At 37.0% G+C, this 22,000-nt stretch overlaps 2 protein-coding genes across 2 annotated transcripts in view; one reads left to right on the top strand and one right to left on the bottom strand.

Annotated features, from left to right (window-relative positions):
* Positions 1-19,995, top strand: part of LOC127636082 (leucine-rich repeat transmembrane neuronal protein 4-like) — a 151,176-nt gene extending 131,181 nt beyond the window's left edge. The window contains exon 3 of the mRNA XM_052116464.1: positions 19,660-19,995. Coding sequence (XP_051972424.1) covers positions 19,660-19,995 — 336 coding nt within the window. The remainder of the gene's footprint in view (positions 1-19,659) is intronic.
* Positions 1-22,000, bottom strand: part of LOC127636083 (serine/threonine-protein phosphatase 2A 55 kDa regulatory subunit B alpha isoform) — a 1,105,001-nt gene that overhangs the window by 468,108 nt on the left and 614,893 nt on the right. The window lies entirely within an intron of this gene.

Here is a 22,000-nt window from a genome sequence, read left to right as displayed (position 1 = left end):
ACAAGAATTTCATCATAAAAACACAAAAACAGGAATACGTGACATGATCACCCGAGCTTTTGTAAATTGAGTGCCAAAGCAATGCAGACAGCATGTGCAAAGTAATTGACACTATAAGCCAGCGCATTTCATTTTCAATGACTTCCCCCCTCATATGCTGTTGTCGATTGGGGATCTAAACATAATAGAACTTACAAACATGCATACTTAATACATTCTTAATGCACTTCAGCATACTTAATTCTCATACATGCATTGTTAATGCATGTTGTTGGATTTGTCTCTGGGTTTCTGAAAGTGTTACATTCGTCCCACTGGAGCTTTAGTTATGCTGTTATACTGTATATGTCTTTCCAAAGCCATTTATCTCAGAAAGATTGTAATCTATAAGTAAAAACTATTTCTTTAAAGATGCAGTATGTAAGATTCAGAAACCCTTGTTATTACTGACACCTGTGGTTATTAAGTGAACTGTGAAGTGCACACACTCCATAGGGACGCAAATGAGCATCAGCCAAAACAATTATGTAACGTACAAAGAGACGGAACGTGATTCACCAGCATCATGCTGACTGATGAGGTAGCATAATTAGAAATACACAGTTATGATAGTTTTACTACAAACTTTGAGACTAAACTAAAAATACTTGTCAGCTAACATAGTATATAACATATACAGATACACAAATACAACTACATACTAACAAACTATACCACAGAGTTTACTGTTGCACTGCACTGTTATGTTGCACACAGATATGTCATTTGGCAAAGTTCAGAATCTAAAGACAAGATTATTTGTGCAAGTTGGAAATGCAAGTGCTTGGTTTGTTTACGCCTCTGTGTATGGCTGAATTTTGAAGTGGTGTTCAAAAGTCTTCATACAAAATCACCCATATCATGATATAGTATTTTTGTAACAATAAGACATTAATGCTTCCAAGCACTGGCCTGCAAGGCATTTTCCCTCTCATTCCTGCCTTGTGCTCATTATTTCTGTAGATGAAAACATATGCCTCTTCATTAATTTTATACTGTACAATCTATCTTAATTAATGCCAAATAAGTTGTAGTTATCGTTTTAATTAAGATTAGTGGCCTAGACCCTCTCAGTAGAGAATCCACGAAAGAGTGTACAAACATACAGTATATACACACATGTTAAAGTTAACAAACCCAGCACCACAGCAGGCAGACAAGACGAGCGCTGTAGCTCTTTTTAATGTAATCACACACCAGGCAAGGAGAGTGGGATAGATATTACACCAGAATATAATTACATATCAGTTCTACACCTGCTCTACCCTCTCCCAGCTTTTTAATCTGTAAATGAAAGTGGGCTGATTTAGACAATTGAAGGTGCGCGCATGCTTGCGTGTGAATTAGCTGCAAATTATATTGTTTGTATGGTGTTGGGATTTTGAACATAAGTCTACCTGTATCAGTGAATTTTTTCTTATGTGAAGCAGGGCCAGTATGATGATACAATCTTTGTTGGGGCACTTGGGGGGAAGTGGGGGGCAGGGGGAGATGCATGAGGCAAATCTAGGGGTGCAATGCCCCCCCAGCCCACCTTTAGACCCGGCCATGATGTGAAGGTTAAAACTCGAAGGCAAATTATCATTACTTAATAAATTATATTTATAAAGTATTATCAAATCTATAAAATTATACAAATCAGCACAACTTTAAATTGACCGTAGGCACGAGGAACAGCCCTTCTTATATACGGAACAACAGCATTATTGCGAGTATCGCTTTTGTACAAAAGTTCAGCAAACATCTAAATAATATTAAATATCTTGTGTTCCAGACAAAAAGTGGTCAGTGAGTTGGATGTACAAATCAGTGTTTTTGAATGATTTTTGGGAACAAATCTTTTTCGATCACTTCCATTGTTTCAGTGGTGAACAACACTGTTTTTAACAAATCAGTTGAGTCAATGATTGAATGCATCGCTCCCTCATAACATAAAAGATGCTCATTTGTCACCACCTACAGGAGTAACGCCCGTTTCACACATACTCCGTGTGCAGTGCGTATGCGGTACGTATGCGGTGCGTATACGGTACAGGAGCAGCACGCGCTATAGTGCTTTCACATATGCTGCGTTTGCAGTGCGCTACTGATCCGCAGTTTCTGTGTGCCACAAAATCAAAAATGTGTAAGGAATTTTGATTTTAAACCCAAACGTTAAATTTGAGATTGTTTAAGGCATTGAAACAGTATGAAAATTCTGATCTGAAATTTTAATCATTGTGATTCTTTGTTTTACATGTAGTTCGAGTTGAAGAACAGCTATCGCATATCTGTTGCTAAGAAGGAGAAGAATGAGACGCATTTGCGTTCACTCTGTCTTTTTTTAGGGTAAAAAATCATATAGGATGGCATTTTGCAACTTTTGGGACTATAACATTCTTTTTTGTTTTTCTTGACCCTGTAATTTAGTAACTGTAGAACACATTAACTGAAATTATGCGTATATGATGAAATGATTACAGTTTCTTGTCAATCTATGTCTATTTTAATGTGAACAATGCGCTGCCACTTTAATTCAGTGCGGTGCAGCACAGCAAAAATAGACTCGGTGCGTAAACGATCGCTGCACTACTGTATACGCACCGCAACTGGAACGGATCGCCGGACTGCATCCGCGTGCAGTGTAAAAGCTCTAACCTGTTAACATGGGTACGGAAAAAAATACGCACTGCATACGCACTGCAAACGGAGTATGTGTGAAACGGGCGTAAATATGTAATCTCCTGAAATGGTCACTGAATGAGTCGGTGGAGGAAAATCAAAATGAACAATGTATCAAAATAACTTGATACTTGATTATTTGGAAAGCCACAAACACATAAAAGCTGAGTTTTACAAACAGAAACTGGCACAAAAATAACACTCTTCACCTTTAACATATTTCTAATTCTTGCATAATTATTATACATGTAGTTTTTATGACATCATATTAATTGAGAGTCTGCTTGCAATATGTACTTATAATGTACTTATAATGATGTCACACAGTAGGACTATTTAATGTTATACTGTAGTTCACCCAAAAATGAAAATTCTGTCAAAATTTACTCGCCCTGATGTCGTTCCACACCTGTGTGACTTTCAAGACATTAAGACTTTCACTGAAAAATGACTTTCAAAACCTACCACGAAGACTCACAATATGACACACAAGCAGCATTGACAACTTTTATGATACAATTGGGTCGTTTTTTAAGCTTTAAATTGAGTCTCTATTACAGATACTGTAGACCGATTATCAGTTTGATGGATATTTTTAACTGATATTACATTTTTCCCCGGATTCGGTATTTTAATGTCGGATTTACCGATACAGTTAGAAACAAAAGACTTTAAATTTTAAATACTAATTAATTAAGGGGCTTTGAACAAATTCAAATTGCATCAAAAACTGGTCAAATGAATTCTTTGTAGATTTCCTTATGATGTTTCCAATCTAGAAAATTGAAGGAATATCGGGTTTACCGATAAAGCTAGACACAAAAGACATTTTAAATGTTAAGTGAGGGGCTTTTAAGAAGTGTATGTTGCATCTAGAACTATTCAATAATTTCCCCTCAACAATTATTGCTGCACCCCCACCCGCTCAATAACCATTGCTGAAACCAACAACTACTGATGCCAGATTTCTCTTCACACTCTACCCATGTCCTTTCACCCCTGCCCCTGCTAAGGTCTGTTTTTAGAAAAAAAGACAGAAAAATTACAAAAACTGCATAGTCTTTGTGAAATTTTTACAAATGATTATTCAGACGTGTGATTTAACAGGCGTGATTACATTATACGATTAATTGTAATGCCTTAAAATAAGCTACAATTTGCATGAAATTAATTGTATAATGTAATCATGCCTGCTAAATCACACATCTGAATAATCATTTGTGATGTTCATGTCTTGAGCTCAAAACGCACTTACAAACACAACAAGTGTTTGAAATAACATTCGACTTGGATCTGATGTGGACTCACAGAATGAAGCAGAATTACATTCATTATTGAGTTATATGTGATGCTTACTCTTACGCATACTAATCACTTTCATACTAAATATAATTTATACTAAAACAAATACCAGAGACCGCTTAGACAAATATCTCATGTGCTGAGAATGTGCTAACGAGCTAACCATAAAAATATAAATAATAAAAGTTTAAGAACCACTTCATGGTCAGAATGGCGACATTTTGAATCACGCTCGAGCCAGAGAATTATGGCACCTCGACCTGTAATTGGCCAAAATGCTCCGTTCTACTTTTCCGAGACCCTCTACTCTTCCCTGTGGAACACGGAAGCTTGATCTCTGACCCACTTTCTGTAGATCTAAATTTCTGCGGTTTGAATTTTAGAATATTGAATTTGGTGTTCTGAATTTCTTCTTCATCTTGAAAACTTGAAGCTGTATTTTTTTAAACGGATATTTACAGTGTAAGAATTCAGAACCACAAATTTGCTGTTTGAAAATACATATTTATAAAATTGTGCCATAAAAAAAAAAAAAAACAATTCAATTTTGTTAAATATGAAATGTCCAGGATTGGCGTTTACAAAATTCTAATTCAAACCTATTTAAAATATAATTCAAGTTCAAAAGTCTATAATTCAAATGTACACAATTCTAATTCAAATTGTTTTGTCGTATTTCTGGCTCCATAACCTTTAAGATGCAAAATGTTTTGTATGTATTGTAATGTAATAGAAGAAGTAGGGAGAAGCATACTTTTAAAGCATTAAAAAAAAAAAAAAAAAAAAAATAGATTTTCCAAGAAGACTGAGCCAGCAGAACATAACTTGTTGTGTACTGCTCCATTTATTAGAATTAGGGATTTGTCCATTTACCAAAGAACAGTAAATTCGTTGTACTTCTTTCTCAGCAGCACCCTGAAGCAGAAAGCCAGGATTCTACTTAAATTCATTGTAGGGAGAGGCAGTCTACATCAATCCTTTTCAAACAGAACCATCTTCAGAAAGGGCTTATCCTGAGTGCGCTTTTCCAGATAGAATGGCTCATTTCAAATAATCTGCCTCTCTGAAATGAAACCAAATGGGAGAGAGACAGAGAGAGTAATCAGAAGAGATAGGGGAGAAAAAAAGACAGAGAAGGGTCTTCACACAGTCCTGGCTTGGGTCCAATTCATGGAGCCTTAAAAAGCTCTGTTCACACACTCCTTTTCAATGTCACTGATTCAAATTTGACAGGAAAAGCTGCTACCGAGCCAAAAACCTTTTTGGGGAAATATTCATCAGCTAGACCAAGTGAAAATGAAAGTAGATTTGGACGGATGGACACAGCAGTTTGGGGTGTGCAGACAGCGCTTACCTCTTCAATAGATGATGGGAGATGGGTCATTGCCAGAAAAGGAACAGACAAAACCTTTAAATGCATAGTGTTATGATGCTATACATAAATTACATGCTGATCAGATCTTGTCACCATTTTATTGTTGTCATAAACAAAGACTTGATAAATCATTCTAGGACTTTGTACAATCAACTGGGCCTTCAGTAAGTCTCAGGAATTGTTAGTCATAATATTTGGTTGAACAGCACAATACACAATATACAGACTATGCCAAAATTGTATTCCAACTCCCAAATGATCAATGCACAGACCTCTGTTGGATACATGCTGGCAACCCTTTCAGCTCTCTGACAGATAATGTATGAGTTCATCTGTTATATAAATGGAAAGCAAATACTTGTCCCAGTTGCGGCAGCCCCAAATTCCCCTTTCTCTCTTAAAGGTCTTCTTTCCCCTCTGCTTGTTTGAATTCCGTACTGCTCAGGTGAACTCGTCCTCAGACATGTGTTTTACTTCATGGAAAGTGTGTCTGGTGGCTTTAGTGTCACACTGGCTCCCCATGCAACAGCTGTGTCATCCGCCTCTGTACTCCACAGCCACATCCATTTTTCATGCGCATTCATGCAATGCACAAACATATGCATGCAAACTCTTTTAAGCCTTTTTAAGGACGATATAAACTCTCTTGACAGTGGGAAAAAATATATCTGCCAAACCACTGAAGAATATTCATCATTGCACTTCCCGCCCTGGTGCCTCTGTGCTCCTTCTGTAAACAAACATAAACTTCCTACCAAATGCAGCAAAGTCCCAAATGCACAATGTGTATGTTTATCGCTTAAACATTTTTTGGCATTTAGTCATGCATTTTGCCATTACATGCAGATGTGCTTGTAAACGCAAATAATTGGTTTGTGCGTGGAAGTCCCTCGCTCACAAGTGGTTTAATTTTGTTTATTGTTCTTGTCATCCTTTTAACTAAAGAGCTTTCAGATTACATAGTGTGCATGCATGGTTACTGTAATATGACTCATGCATACAGATGCTGAATGTCATTTTCCTCGTTTAGCCTCTGAGACATGGTAAATATATTGTTGCATTGCATTTTTCATGCATGAGTGCACTGAAATAATATTTCTCTCATAATGGCAAGGTTTGTCCTTGAATATATGAAGAAAAAAATAATAATAAACCATGGGTACCTTACAGTGCATCACCTGCAGTCTATTAGCCACCTCTGTCAGCTAGTTTGAAGGCCAGCAGCATGCAACAAATAAAGTGTTAGCTTGACTGTACGGCTTTAATATGCGACACAAGTGTGCTTATTTGCATAGCTAGTGGCCGGGGCATAAGAATTCCCTGTTAAGCTCTGAAAAAAACAGGAATGGCAAATACATCACGTCCATCACATACTGATGAGTCCCTGTTGTCTCAGTCGCCTGCTATGGAAAACGCAATTTGACTATAGTTGGCCACGGAGTGGTCATCTGGGTAATGGGGTGGCAGACAGTGAGTTACAAAATATCAAATATGTACTACCGGACCAAATGAAAGCACCAGGGACGAGACATGAGAGAAGTGACAGATGCTGAATAGAAAGTATTTATACCACATCTGTAGAAATTGAGCTTGACCACCTGTCTGATTAACACTGACAGTGCTTCATAAAGGGCAGTCAATTTAAAGGTATAGTTTACCCAAAAATGTAAAGTCTGTCCTAAAACTTACCTTCATGTTGTCCTCAACCTGCATGACAAAAGGAAATTGTGGGCCCTATTTTAAGAGTGCTATGCGATCTGGCACACGCACAGTCAGTGAGCATGGCTGTGAATTTTTATATTTATGTTCAAGCATGTGACAAGTCTAGGCACAAATGGGTTGGCAAAACCGTACACGTAAAACGCTAATGGGCTGGGTCAAGTGCAATTTAATGCTGAGGTTTTTCTCTTTCCTATTTCCTAATTCCTATTATATATATACAGTTTATATCATTCCCTGTCAAGAAAAGTTGATATAAATGAAGACAGCTTATTGATAAGTATATGGTAATGTAAATTATTATGTAGTGCATTAAAATAATAGAAATATGACACCCACAGCCACTTGCAAACTCTGCTGGCACAAACATTGTACTTAGAATTAAAGCTCTAATGAATAGTGGATAATACAAGCACACACCTTGCGGCGTCACGAAAAGAGAGTCCAAAACATTAGGGACCGACAGCTGCAGTCCCCATTCTCTTTCATTTTAAAAAGTAGCATAGATGGACTGCAGGAGCGCATTCTGTGTGAACGGCCCTTAAGGCCACCTCCAGACTAATACATTTTTGTTTGATAATGCATTGATTTTGCTACATCTACGCCTCTAGAATGTTGCATTCCTCCTCCGAAAATGGAGCATATCCTGTCCATTACCGCTTAATTAAAAAACTGTAAAATGATGACGTTCAGGAAACTGAAAAAGAGTGTTCAAGTGAAAACATATTAGTGTGGTCATGACCTACATCAGACAGATTGACTGATATTATTAGAGAGTGGATTACTGATGTTTTTTTGCTGCAAATATAAAAAAATATATATAAATTTAAGTACCATGGTATTTGTATGGTACTCCAATGTACTTTCAAGAGTACCATAGCACTACAATTGTACATGTCAAAACAAAAAAATGGTAATGGTAAATTTTGTATATTATAAAATTTTTTGCAATTCTTTTGATTAATTAATCAATCTATTAATTTATTTGATACATTTTTAATCAATTGATAGCCCTAGTTCATACGAGTCAAGTCATTTTTATTTGTATAGCGCCTTTCACAACACACATCGTTTCAAAGCAGCTTTACAGAAGATTAGACATTAACAGAAGATAAAACTGTAATATCTATAATTTCTATGAGTCATCATTGTGTAGTTTGATAAAATACGATTGTAAATTGTGTTTAAATATAAGTCATTAAATAATAATTGTATTTAGAACCCCAGTGAACAAGCCGAAGGTGACTGTGGCAAGGAACACAAAATTTCAGAAGATGTTGATTAATGGAGAAAAATAACCTTGGGAGAAACCAGACTCACTGTAGGGGCCAGTTCCCCTCTGGTTAACATCATGAATATAATGCCAATATTACTTATATTACTTATTACTTATACATGCACATCTAGGTTTAAAATGTATTAAACTAAGTAAGTGTTAAGGTTAGGTGTTTAAACAAAAGATTTTGTATGAACTGTAAGATTAATGACTAATGTCTTTGAAGTCCATCCTGGATTAACTGCAGAAGTTCACATAGATTCAATTGTCCTTGTTAGTTGGCTGACAAAGGGTTTTGTTGGCAATAAATTGATAGTCTATGTATTCTATTTCAAGAGTGTAGTCTATCATTAGACCGAGGTGATGCAGGCAGAGATCATTGAGGTGCATCACAGTTCAACCTGGCTGGTAATTTCAGTGAGGTCTATCCTAAATCCAAGGTTCAGTCAATGGCATATGAAGTATCCCATATCTTATGGTTGGAGTTGGCATGAGTTCAACCTCTGAAGTCCATCGTAATAGACTGAAGTGATGTTTGGCTGGCACCAGCAGCTTTAAATTATCATCACACAGTGACATGTAGCAGTGGAGTCCAACACGAAGCAGGAACAGCTGAATCCAGCCGGTTCTGGTGACCTCAGGATAGGAGTCCTGAGGTTGAGACAGGGAAACAAATAAAATAATATAAGCATAGATGCCATTCAATTTATTGCAGAGTTCTAGATCATGATCACTGTTTCTGGTTTCTGGTTCCGGCAGACCTAACTAAAGAAGCCTAAATGTTGAAGCGATAAATTAGGTATATGCCTGATTAACTAGATGAGTCTTTAGTCTAGACTAAAGCAAGTGTGTCTGCATCTCGAATAGTGTTAGAGAGGCTATTCCATAGTTTAGAAGCCAAATAGTAAAAGGATCTACCTCCTTTTGTGGATTTTGATATTCTAGGAACCACTAAAAGGCCAGAATTTTGCAATCGTAATGAACGTGATGGATTATAGCGTGGTAGAAGGTCACTTAAGTACTGCAGAGCTAGATCATTCAAAGCTTTGTATGTAGTTAATAGAATTTTAAAATTATTACGAAATTTAACAGGTAGCCAATGTAACGATGTTAAAATGGGGCTAATACGATCACATATCTTGATTCTCATCAGCACACTGGCTGCTACATTTTGAACTAAATTAAGTTTATTTATTGATCTTGCTGGACATCATCCCAGTAATGAATTACAATAATCTAGTCTTGAGGTCATAAATGTATGAATTCGTTATTCGGCATCAGCAACAGAGATTATGTGTCATAATTTAGCAATATTACTTAGGTGGAAGAATGCTGTTCCACAAACACTGGTAATTTGATTTTCAAAGGACAGATTGGTATCAAATATATCACCTAAGTTCTTCACTGTTGAAGATAATGTAAATTCTGTTAAAAATTACTTATTTTTAGAGGTTTTGGTCCAATAATTAGTACCTCTGTTTTGTTGGAAATGAGTAGAAGGAAATTTCTGGTCATCCAATCGTTTATTTCATTGATACACTAATTTGGAGAATTGTGAGAACTCATCAGGTTTTGAAGAAATATAAAGTTAGGTATCGTCGGCATAAAAGTAGAAACTTATTCCATGGTCCCTGATAATATGATTATAAAAATGCCAACATAATTATCTATCCTATTTAAGAGAATGTTGTGATCTATGTAGGGCTCTAGGAGCGGGTTTGGTTATTAGCAATAATGAATCATTATCATAGATAATTATCAAGTATTAAAATCAATAGAACACTGATTACAATACATGTTAGCTTTTTCAATCCTTCAAATCAACAATCATCAAATTCAATAGAATATTAATTATTATCAAATATAATCATTAATTATTAAAATGAATGGAACATTGATTAGACTTAACACTAGCTTATTGAGCCTTCAAATTCAACAATCATCAAAGAAAAATGTCACTTCTCTTTGAAATATAACAAAGTTTATTGATGCACTTGTACGATAACTTGGGGACAAAGCTGAGCTTTATCAAAAAGTTATCTACTAGCCAAATGTTTGTGAGGGGTCGCGCGCGACAGAGAGAGAGAATAAAGTGACGGCGCTGAAGCCGGTTTCGCGATCGTGGGGGAGAAGGCAACTGTTAGTTTATCACTCAGAGATAAACCCGTCCCATGGCCTTTGGTCCTTTAATGGATAAACACAGTGTGCCAGTCTCATCTGCAATGGCATAAATACACAACAGTCCAATGTGGTTGGATTACAATACAGCAAACTCTCAGTTTTGATAGCAGTATGTTACATTATTACCTTGAGTATTATTAGCAACAATGAGCAGACTCGGCGGTCCGTCATCTGTACAAACCATAAACTTGATCCACAAGAATAACACACCTAAATATTCTATCTCTACCCAGACGTTAAACTCTTTCTTGGATCGCGTGAGGACGCATGTAGAAAGAAACGGAAGAAGATGCGGATTGCTTGGTGGTCTCCTTCGGATCCGTTAAAGTGTATGGTGAACACAGAGTAATCTCAACTCGTCCAGCAAGATGGAGATTTTATGGCCGCAGTTTCAAGTCATACGTTACTTCCTTGTGCAACGAAGCAACACCTGAGAGCAGCGATAACTGCATCTACGCACGGCAAGCAAAGTCACTGGAAGCAAGGTACAAAATGATTTTCGAGGTATTTCTACGCCTGATGACATCATAGTTGAGGTGCGTTCTGTTGAGTGCCTCATCCAATAGGAGTTTAGAGTTCGATCCTTTGGAATTTCACACAGTTGTAAAGTGAGCAAGGCTTCTTGGGATTTGTAGTCGGTTTTGTACTCCCTTTGTTTGATTTTGGCACGGTTTTATCAGTAAGATTCAGTAAGATTTATGATTTTCTTTTTGTGGGCCTGTCAGGCTTTACGACTGTTTTAGGCCTGCCTTTTCTTGTATCTATTGTGTCAAATGCAGCACTAAGATCTAAAAGTACTAGAAGTGAAATGCTGCCGTTATCAGATGATCAGTGCAGTCTCTGTACTGTGTTGAGGCCTAAATCCTGACTGAAATTGTTCAGATATACTATTTCTCTGTAGAAATTAACATATTTGTGATTTTCTAGTGTTTTTGACATAAACGGGAGATTTGAAATCGGTCTATAATTAGCCAATTATCCAGGATCAAGTTGTGGCTTCTTAATAAGTGGTGGGATAACTGCCATTTTAAAGTTTCTTGGGACATGTCCTACGGATAGCAAAGAGTTAATAATATTAAGAAGAGGTTCTGAGATTACAGGGAATACATCTTTTAAGAGCTTGGTTGGTATTGGATCTTACAAACATGTTGTGGCTTTTGATGTTTCGATAAGTTCTGTTAGCTCTTCATGACCTATGACAGCAAAGGATTGAAGTTGCATGTAAGGAAAATGTTGAGACACTGTTTTCTGAGGTGATATGACAGATGATTGCATAATTTCAATTTTATTTCTGATTATTTCAATTTTATCAGTAAAGAAATTAATGAAGGCATTACTCTTGTGCTGCAAGGTAATATCTGGTTCTGTTGAGGCTTTATTCCTAACCAATTTAGCCGCAGTACTAAATAAACACAGGATTGTTATGGCTATTTTTTATTGCACAATGATAAAAACGTTCACAAGTGCACTTTAAATCACCATATCTCCTTATAAGGCACATAAAAGAACAGTGTGAAGTCAGTTAATCGTGAATGCTGTATCAACCTAAAATGTACCCCTAATTCCATTAAAGAAAACCCAGTGCAGACAGTTCAAAAGAGAAAATGTGGCAGTGAACAGCAGTCACTTGGCCCTGCTTAAAGGTGTGGTAAAGACAGCAGCCCTCCCCGAGACATGTCACACACTCATTCGTTCAGTCACACACACACAGACACATTAAAGTTAGATTTATGTCCCTGCACTCCGTCCAGAATTCGCTGAAACAGTTAGGAGTTAATATTATAATTAGTCAATGCAACTTGTGTGCAGATCTGTAGGGAGTGGCTGAAGGAATAGCTTCAGAATAAATGTAGGTGTTTGTTTGGGGGCAAGTGACTAATCCAATGAGTGCTGCCAACGTAATAAGTAAACCCAGCTAAATGGAGTCCATTTGTGCAGGAGAGAGTGGATGGAAATTGCTAAGGTTTCATTGAGTGCTCATTAGAAAGTTTGACTCACTGTAAACATAATGTTTGCCTCAATGTGCAGGGGATTCCCTTGTTTATAATTTATTTGTCTATTGATTTACATAGTGAACTGCATGCACACTAACAAAACATTGTGACTTGCTGTGAACAAAGCATCTGCCTTTTTTTTTACCTCTGGTCCATAAAAAGGTTAGTCACCCAAAAATGAAATTCTGTCATCATTCTCTCACACTCATGGTGTTCCATCCCTTAAACTTGACTATCCATCTACCTTCCCAAGATTCTCATTTATTTAGCAGTTTTCCAGGCACCTGGTGCAACAGTTTTGGTTTTGAAAAGTGTTCCTCTTGTTACCTATGGGGTAACCGTTCTTTCCAACAAGGGAGCTAAAAAACTAACTTCAAATGTACTCACAAAAAAACAGATTTATTGATAAATAAACAATACATATATCAAATCAAAGAAAAGAAAGTACATTGTAGAACAAAAACTCATTCCCCCTCAAAGGATGTTAACAACCAGCCAACCCCCTATAAACCCCAATACAATCCCCAACTTTGTCACACAGAACGATTCAAAATAAAGCACAAAATAAATTACACAAACAACCCCAAAATCATATTAAATAGAAGAACCAAACCATTACACTACAAACTTAAGTCTTATGCAAATAAATGGTTCATGTGTGTTAAAGCATCAATATAGTACAGAGAATACAAGGGTTGGCTAGCAACACGAGGCTGGGAAGTGATATGCAAACAAGGAAAAAGAAAAAAAACACCCCATTAGCCAGTACGATTCACAACATCTATACACTCTCTGCGCTGGAGGCATACAGCGCACATCTACAGGTACTGGCTAAACGGGGAAATCAAAATCAAAACAAACACAAGAGGAACAGCAATCAACTAAACCTGCAACACATCCACCAATCCTGGACTAACTTCCAAGATAGGAACGAGCATGACCAATGGCCTACACATCCACAACGTTTGCGTCTGCCTGCTCACCAGACCGTTCACTCACAAACCAACATGGACCTGTCACCGGACAGCACAATGTTTATGTCTGCTCACCCAGACCGTGTCCGTGCACCAACACACAGGGAAAGGCTACCAAACAGCACAGTTCCACACAAAAGATGGGACCTCCTCTCTAGGCCTCCTTAAAGGTGCCTGCTTATAAACCCTCTACCTACTTGGCCACGCCCCTTTACCAATTGCTACCTCACCGGCTACACTCTCTTTTTACCTTGTTACCCTGTGATGTCTATTGTGTCTTCTAAGCTTAAAGGTTCACATCACCTGTGCCAGCTTTGAGAGAAACCATCTCAAACACACCAATGAATCATTAGAAACAATAATCTTCTGCCATTATGTTGCCTTGGTGTGATTATTGACGACTGGCGGTGGACCAATAGACTGGTGAGGCCGATTGGTGAAGCCCATATTTGGTATTTTTAGAGTTGCACTTTATTTTACAGTACGTTTACTTTCAGTATACTTACAGTGTACTTACCCAAGAAAGTACTGATTAAAATTAGGTATCTACATGTATTAATATGGGTTAAGGTTAGGGTTGGGGTTAGGGTTTGTACCTAATAATTACTGTAGTTGTTGTAATTATATAATTAGTAAATGAAGAACAGTATACTGTAACATAAAGTGCTATCATTTTTTTTTATTATTACCATAGGATAATCTCATTTAAATGTTAGATAAAACATTTTGTTTGTTGTGTAAATGCATAAAGGTGAAGGGTAGGATTATGTGTTAGAGAATAGCTTTAGCTTAGTATAAAAACAATAGAAGTCATTGGAACGGCCCTACAAATATAGAAAAAGGAATTTATATGTGTTTATCTCATTTGCTGTCATTATTTTCTTCTTCTTCTTCTTCTTCTTTTCTTCTTCTTCTTCTTTTAAGCATAAACTTCACTAAAAGTTGTTACATTTCTGTGGATGTTTAGATATTTTTACTTGAAAATAAGACAAAACATTTTAAATATTATTTTTTTATTATATTTTCAGTGTAGGGCTATTACTGTATGTCATGTATTTTTTTTTTTTTTTTTGCCATTGGCAACTCTGCACTCTAGCTTTTAGCATCAGACATTGAAAACCCATTTTTAATTACTACTAGTACTGAATTTGAAGTACTATCTAGTTCCTTTTTTCCAGTAAGAAACAGTAAGAAAATCTACTAAGTAGCAATGCTGTCTGCTGGCACCGAGGCCAAACACTTTGCTCTGCTCACTCTGCTCAAGGGAAGTGGATTAATTGGGGCATACAAAAGCCTAGCTTAAAACCCAAGACACTGACACATCGCATCTCATTATGACTTAAGACTTGTCCCTGCATTTGAAGTTGTTTTATTTGTTTTGTCTCCTGTCAGGAATCTCTTTGTAAAACATGTTTGTCTGTCACACCGGCTGAGTTCTCTTTCAGTAATGTTCACTTAGTGCTCTGTGATGGTAATAACACTCTTCACCTTCTCTAGCATTTTCTAATTCGCCCATTTCAAACCAATGATCTCTGGTAGTTCTGTGATAATGCATGCTTACTCCGTCTCTGCGTTGTTTGCCTTTTTGTGTTTGCATGAGCGTGATAGGGCTTGCAATATTAAATATTAACCACATATTCACAATGATTATGCTTGTATAGTATAGTAAAAAATTAACATAATGAATATCACAATCTTTAGCTTTATTTATTTGACCATTAGGTTTCCTTAAGACAGCGTAATTAGACATTACTTTTGTGACCGTTTCTTTAAATAGGGTCTCCGATTTAAACTTCAGTTGCAAAAACTGCTTTCGATTTCTGTACAAAACTCTGATTTGTTTTTATCGCAATTTCAAAATATTTATGAAAAGTGTAATTTTTTATAAATTAAATATTGTAGTAACTGTAGATGTATATGATATTTAATACTCTGTAAAGTTGTATTGGTGCAAATTAAAGTGACAACGTGTCATTCTTGTGTTCAGTGAAAGACATTTTGGAAACATGCATTGATTATTTTAAATATATATATACATATATATATATATATATATATATATATATATATATATATATATATATATATATATTGTAGTTTACATCTTTTTTTAAACATTTTGAATCTACTTGCAAAAAAAATAAAATAAAAACACATATATATACTGTATATACCCTTTTAAGTTATTTCAGAGCAAACACATCAATATCGAGATATATACTACATATTGTCAAAAGACTGAATAATATTGAGGTATCATTTTATAGCTTTATCGCCCTTCTTATTTACTAAGCTTCTTAATAGCTTAGCCAGTGAACAATTGGACAAGGAGCTCTTGCTGGTTAAGCTGGTAAGGAAGCAAAAGTGCTGATCAACCAGCATGTTCTTTCTGGTGAAGCTGGTTGACCAAGCAGGGTTGCTGCAGAGTATTTAAATCAAATTGAAGACATTTTAAGTCCTTTTTCAAGGCCTGAACAAACAAAATGAATACATGATGTTTCGAGCTACGTGCCCTTAACAGTATATAATTTTTGTGGTGAGCGTATTACATTTTTAAGGAGCAATGGTGTGCTGAGTTTTTGTGGATGTATTTTTTTGGTCATGCACCTGTATTCATTACATTGTTTGGTTGTGCATGCTTTCTGCAATTAATGTACCATTTTATAAATAGATACAAATTAGAAGTCAACCAATATCGGATTGTTCTGATTCGATAATGTGTTGAAATTATAATCAGCCAATAGTTTTTTTTTTATTATTGCAGGCCTATTAATGTTTTTAGTCTTTCCTTCCTGTGATGGTGTGAGCCAGACAGAGGCTCAAGATTCCAAATGTAATTAAATTCCAGATGCACTTTTCATTTTAAAGGCACTTTGACATTGACATACACTGGGGACTCTTATTTAAAAATGTTTGCACTTCGCTGCTTCCAGCTGCTCATTCAAACAAATAAGGGATATAAAATGTGCACTTATACAATAATCTACGTTTTACAATAAACAAATAAAAGTAAACATTGTCATATTTCATCAACACTATATCATGATCATCATAAACAGATGATCTTGAGTGATCGCTTGTCATACATTTCTAAATGGCTTAATGACTGTGAACTGCTCTGCAACAGCTGAAAACACTCACAAGCCCCAGCATGCTTGGAGAAAATACAACCGTTCCCTTTGAAGGATGCAGCACATGCATTTATTTAATTAAATCATATTCTTTTAATGTTTGATAATCACATTAGGTCATATAATGATTCCTGTCTTTCCGATCCCAAATTTAAGACCTCTTTATATAAAAATTACGAGTTTTGTTGTATCATTTAATATATTTAAGACTTTTTAAGACCTTACATTTTGGAAAACTGAATTTAAGACATTTTTAGACTTTGTAAGGATCTGCGGGAACCCTGCCAAGGGACTATTGCTAGTTCATTTAGTAAAGGATATATAAAGGCTGTTCAACTGGCCTTGGCTGTGTTTCCCAAAGCTTAAGTAGATAGTAGAAACCATTGGTGCCTTTGGTCTCTATGATCAACTTAAAGGAATAGTTCACCCAAAAATACAAATTTGCTGATCATCACCCTCAGGCCATCCAAGATATATCTGAGTTTCTTTCTTCATCAAAACAAAATTTAAGATTTTTAGGATTTCATTTCAGGCCTCCTCCTTTAAACAACGCAAGTGAATGTACTCCATTTTTTTTGACGGTCCAAAATGCATATTTAGGGTGCATCAAAAAAATCCACACAACTCCAGTCAACAAATAATGTTCTTCTGAACCCAAATGATTGATTATTTTTAGAAACAAAACAATACTTATATAGTTTTCAACTACAAATGTGAAGTAGTGCTGTACAAAAGCTTTATTTTCTTTGCTGTTGATTTGTATATGTTCAAAATGGTCGTTTGGTGTGTGTATCCTGGATGCTTCAACCTTTAGAAACCCCAAAGAAAATGCACATGGGAAAATATTAACATTTCATCGATTGCCTAAACATGATCATGAGCGACTGAAGCTCTGGCTTATTGTGCTGAACCTGGATATCAGTTCACCCCTACATTCTCTCTCATATTGGATGGTGTGGAGTGAACATTTTACTACTGAGAATTTCAGTGGTAAAACCATTGGCACCAATCATTTCTACAATCTATATAGGCTTACAATGCTTTTGGAAAATGCAGCCCTGGTCATTCTGGTGAGGCTGGTTGACCAAGGAACTCTTGCTGGTAACTGTAATCTAAATAAGAAGCAAAAAATGTTGGTCAACCAGCAAGGTCAGCTATTTTAAATGCTTGTTTTCAAAACAAAACACAAAACTGGTGATCAGCAATGCTAGTGTTTTCAACTGTGTAGTGGCAGAGCTTATCGACTAGTCAACAACTCTGTGAGATCCCTAGTGGGTGATGGAATGAGGGAGAGAGAACATGAGGCATACAGATGCAACATGTTTCCTCACAGCGACTTCAGATGCATGAAAAGGAAAGGCAAATTTGCTTGTGTCACTTATATTGGGAATTGCTATGGCTGTGTGGGGGTTCGTGTGTGTGTGTGTGTGTGTGTGTGTGTGTGTGTGTGTGTGTGTGTGTGTGTGTGTGTGTGTATCCTGCCTCCTGTGTATACATAGAGTGAGTCACCACCGAGCACAGCACACACACTGGGAAGCAAGACAGATGCCGGGTTTGCATTCGGTGTAAAAAGCTATTACCCCTAGCAGCGCGGTGCCTCTTTGAAAACGGGGCACCGCGAGGCAGCTTCTAAATGCAGACGGAAGCAGAGCTTAGAGGAGGAAGAGTGAGTGGGCTGAGGAGGATGAGGGATGTTAGAATGATAAACAGATTCACCAACTTGCTCTATCTGTGTGCATGTCTCAGTAGCTCTGATGCAAAACCTAAATTGCACAAATTCATTTTCTTACGTAATTTTTTTGGTTTTCCAATAAAATATCTATACATCATTAAAACAAGAAACAATCGCTTGAGAAGCAAAACATAACTGAGAAAAAGCCATGAGAATAAAACAGTATGTCTTAATGTTGTTTTAGAAGTCTTTTAGAAGCATCTTAACTCAAACAGAACCTCATAATTGACTTGAATGGAATGCTCTACATAGGCAGCCACTTTGTGCTCATCACTTGGTGCACACTCAATTCACTTTCAGTAGTTTTGACATAGTCATGTTGCTAAGCTAATGATGCAATTCTCTCATAAGCATAAACAAATTACATAGCACACAAAAAATTGTGTACAATTATCTATTTTAAATTAGATTGAACTAGGTGTTTTATAGTTTTTGGTATTGAATACATTGTATAGATATTTGACAAGTTTGTCTGACATCTTGAATAGTTTTTTTGTTGCAATGTTTTATGGCATTGTCTACAAGTGTACATGCCATGCTGCCTTATAAGGCAACATGATCACACAGGAAATATACCTGTTGTTTATGAACATTCAGGTAAATTCTGAAATCGACCCCACTCTGCTGAATTTTTGAGAAGCGCCATCCCCATCAGGTATTTTGCTTTATTATAAAAAATTACAAATAAAAATACAACTCGCTTTTGACACCACTCTGTGGACATTCCACCTGGAAAGTGGTGCTCAAACTTGCCGATACATTCAACAACAAATGCCGCTTCGGTCACTCGTGGCAGTGGTTTAAATTTTGGTAAGCATAGACTGATTTCAGTAGCATAACTTTCCACCTACTGTCACCAAATTCACAGTGCAATCAATCTGTATAATGCAGCCAAAACTAGATGTAGGACACCAAAAGGTTGCTGCCTATATTTAGAAACAGCCTTTGCATTGAGATGCCTATGATGCCTTTAAACACTGCCTTTTAAGGCAGCTTACTATGTTTTGGAACATTTAATGACTATCAGAATCAGAATCAGCTTTATTGCCATGTATGCTTACACATACAAGGAATTTGTCTTGGTGACAGGAGCTTCCAGTGTACAACAATACAAACAATACCAAAAACAGCAGCAAGACATTTAATGACTGTTGTGATAAGGGATGTTTTAATTGCATAAATGAATGATCTAAAGCTTAACTATTTTTCCCTCTCTTTTTTCTCCTTTACCCATCACCTCTACATTGTTCCCTGCTGCTATCCACCTATCTCCAGGTCCCTCACCAGATGAGCACGCTGACCTTCTACAGGTATGAGCAGCCCATAGTGGACTACTGCCAAGCACATCAACCCATGCGGCTTAACATGAGCTACGAGGGTCCCCAGCAAAGCCTGGAGGGCCTGGATGAGCTTCCCCGCGAGAGGAGCACCATCCAGACCATAGCCCTTCCTGCCGTGCCCACCTTAAACACTGGCCCTGTGGGGCCCTGCTCCCCACCCAGCCAGAGACCACACATCGAGGGGCCCAGCATCCCTTACCCCACCACAGAACGCTCCATTAGCCATCCAACTACAGAACGATCCACCAGCACTCTCACTTTTAGACGTTAACACCCCTGCTCGCAAAGTAAGGCGTAATGGGTAGTTTTAAAAGGAGGCTGTGCCTGGTTGGTGATCCATACTTCACCACCATTTTCACAGCAGTGCATCTGAAACTGCACATACTGCTGTGGCTTCTTCTATGCTAACAGTTTGAAGTGAAAAAAACATTCCCACAAACACTGCTGGAGGATACAAGGATCTGGTATATGGTACATTTCAATAACTGAGTGTAGTGTATCCTGGAAAATGGGATTCCATTTGTCTTTTTCCATTTCTTTGCTCTGAATCAAAGGGCCATGTACTCTTTTTGTTTCCCCATCCTGCTCAATGGCAAATTGAAACCCAATACAACATGCATGAGACGTTAAATGTGGCTTTGGTCTCATTCAGTCCTCGCTCTGTTCCGATGCTACATGATGCCTTCTAAGAGGAGTAGATTATGGTGATTCTCCCATGCTGAGTGAAGAATGAAAAGGAATGTGCAATAAACAAGGTTTTTTGATGAGGGAGAGAGAGAGAAGAGAGAGTGTGTGAGAGTGAAAAGAAACAAATTAATGTTCACAAGAGCTCAAAGGCCACTCGCTGTTATTTTCATTTAGTTTGCAGGGAGCGTTCATAAATGCTGTCCTTATTTGATTAAAAAGATAGATCTGTCCAAACATGAGCATGTCACTTAGAAGATCTCTTGAATATAAAAAGTATTCATTAAAATATCAATTTAGGTCGTACAGTGTGCACATGTACCAAAGATCCAGATTCTGTAGATGTACATATTGCTTGTGTTCCTTTTCACAATGTTATCGAACAACTAAATCAGTATGTATCCAACTCATACTGTGGCGTTTATCACTGATGACATTTTATTTTATTTTTTTCTGCAGAATTTAGTCTGGTTAGTACTGTTAAGATATCAGCTACACTATCAGAGAAAGCTTTGTGTTTGTAGGCTACCTGTTTTACAAGATGGTATATGTGTGTGTTTCTTTGTGTGTGTATCTGTTGGCTGTAGAAAACTGAAGAGGGATGAGTGCCCGGTGGGGGTGGGGGGTGAAACCCCCTAACTCTGTGTGAATATTGGAGTGACTATACACGAAGGCAGGAAACATAAATGCGGACGTGAACGCTTGGCCTCAAGGGGGCGATGGAGTTACCTTCAAATGTATGTGCCATTAAATTGGATTTGTTATTTTCCAGGTACTGTAGTTATAGCTACATACAAGTGAGGAGTGCTAACTTGCTCAACAAGTTTACCTTCAAACGGTTGCTATGACAGTAGTTGACCTGAAAGAGAACAATGTTCATAGAAGAAAACAGTTTATTGTAATGTCCACTATAGCACCTCTTGTGGCAATGCAGAGAAGGCAACATAAGATTTTAGAACACAATGACATAAACCATCCAGCTTGAACAGCTAAATGTGTACATGCAGTAAAGTATATTTTGTGCCAAAAAGCTCATAACATGTTGCAACACAACGATAAATAAATTTGAGCTTACAGAATAGTATGTTTTGCGCCAAAAAGCTCATAACATTTCCGAACGCAACAAAGAATGAAGTTGAGCTTGAGTAGCTACTAACGTACCTGAAAAAGAGTATGATTTAGTCCAACACTGGGAATTGGGAACAGCTTCCCAATTATTAAAGAAAACAATCTAACAAAAACAAGTGAGGGCCGCCTAAAATTGTATCGAAGAGCTGAATAAACCATAACCATTTGCTAGTTTACTTTAGCAGTGTTCAAATAGTGGTGGCCAGTCACCTCAGCTCATTTATTGTTGTTAACTTTTATGACTCCACAAAGAAGATGTGAATTAAGTTTCTACAACTGGATGAAACTGCAAGAATTACAATTAGGGGAGACTGGGGGCAATTATGTTTTCCTTCATAACTCACAGACTACTACATACCTACACAGTATTCTTTTACTGTAAGAAATGTATATATGTGCCAACAGTAATAGTGCTGTTACATTCTGTATTTATAGTTGAAGTCAGAAGTTTACATACACTTAGG

Source organism: Xyrauchen texanus, chromosome 43, assembly GCF_025860055.1.
Source record: "Xyrauchen texanus isolate HMW12.3.18 chromosome 43, RBS_HiC_50CHRs, whole genome shotgun sequence".
Lineage (NCBI taxonomy): Eukaryota > Metazoa > Chordata > Actinopteri > Cypriniformes > Catostomidae > Xyrauchen > Xyrauchen texanus.
Note: the sequence above shows the minus strand (reverse complement) of the source record. Positions and strands in the feature narration are given on the sequence as shown.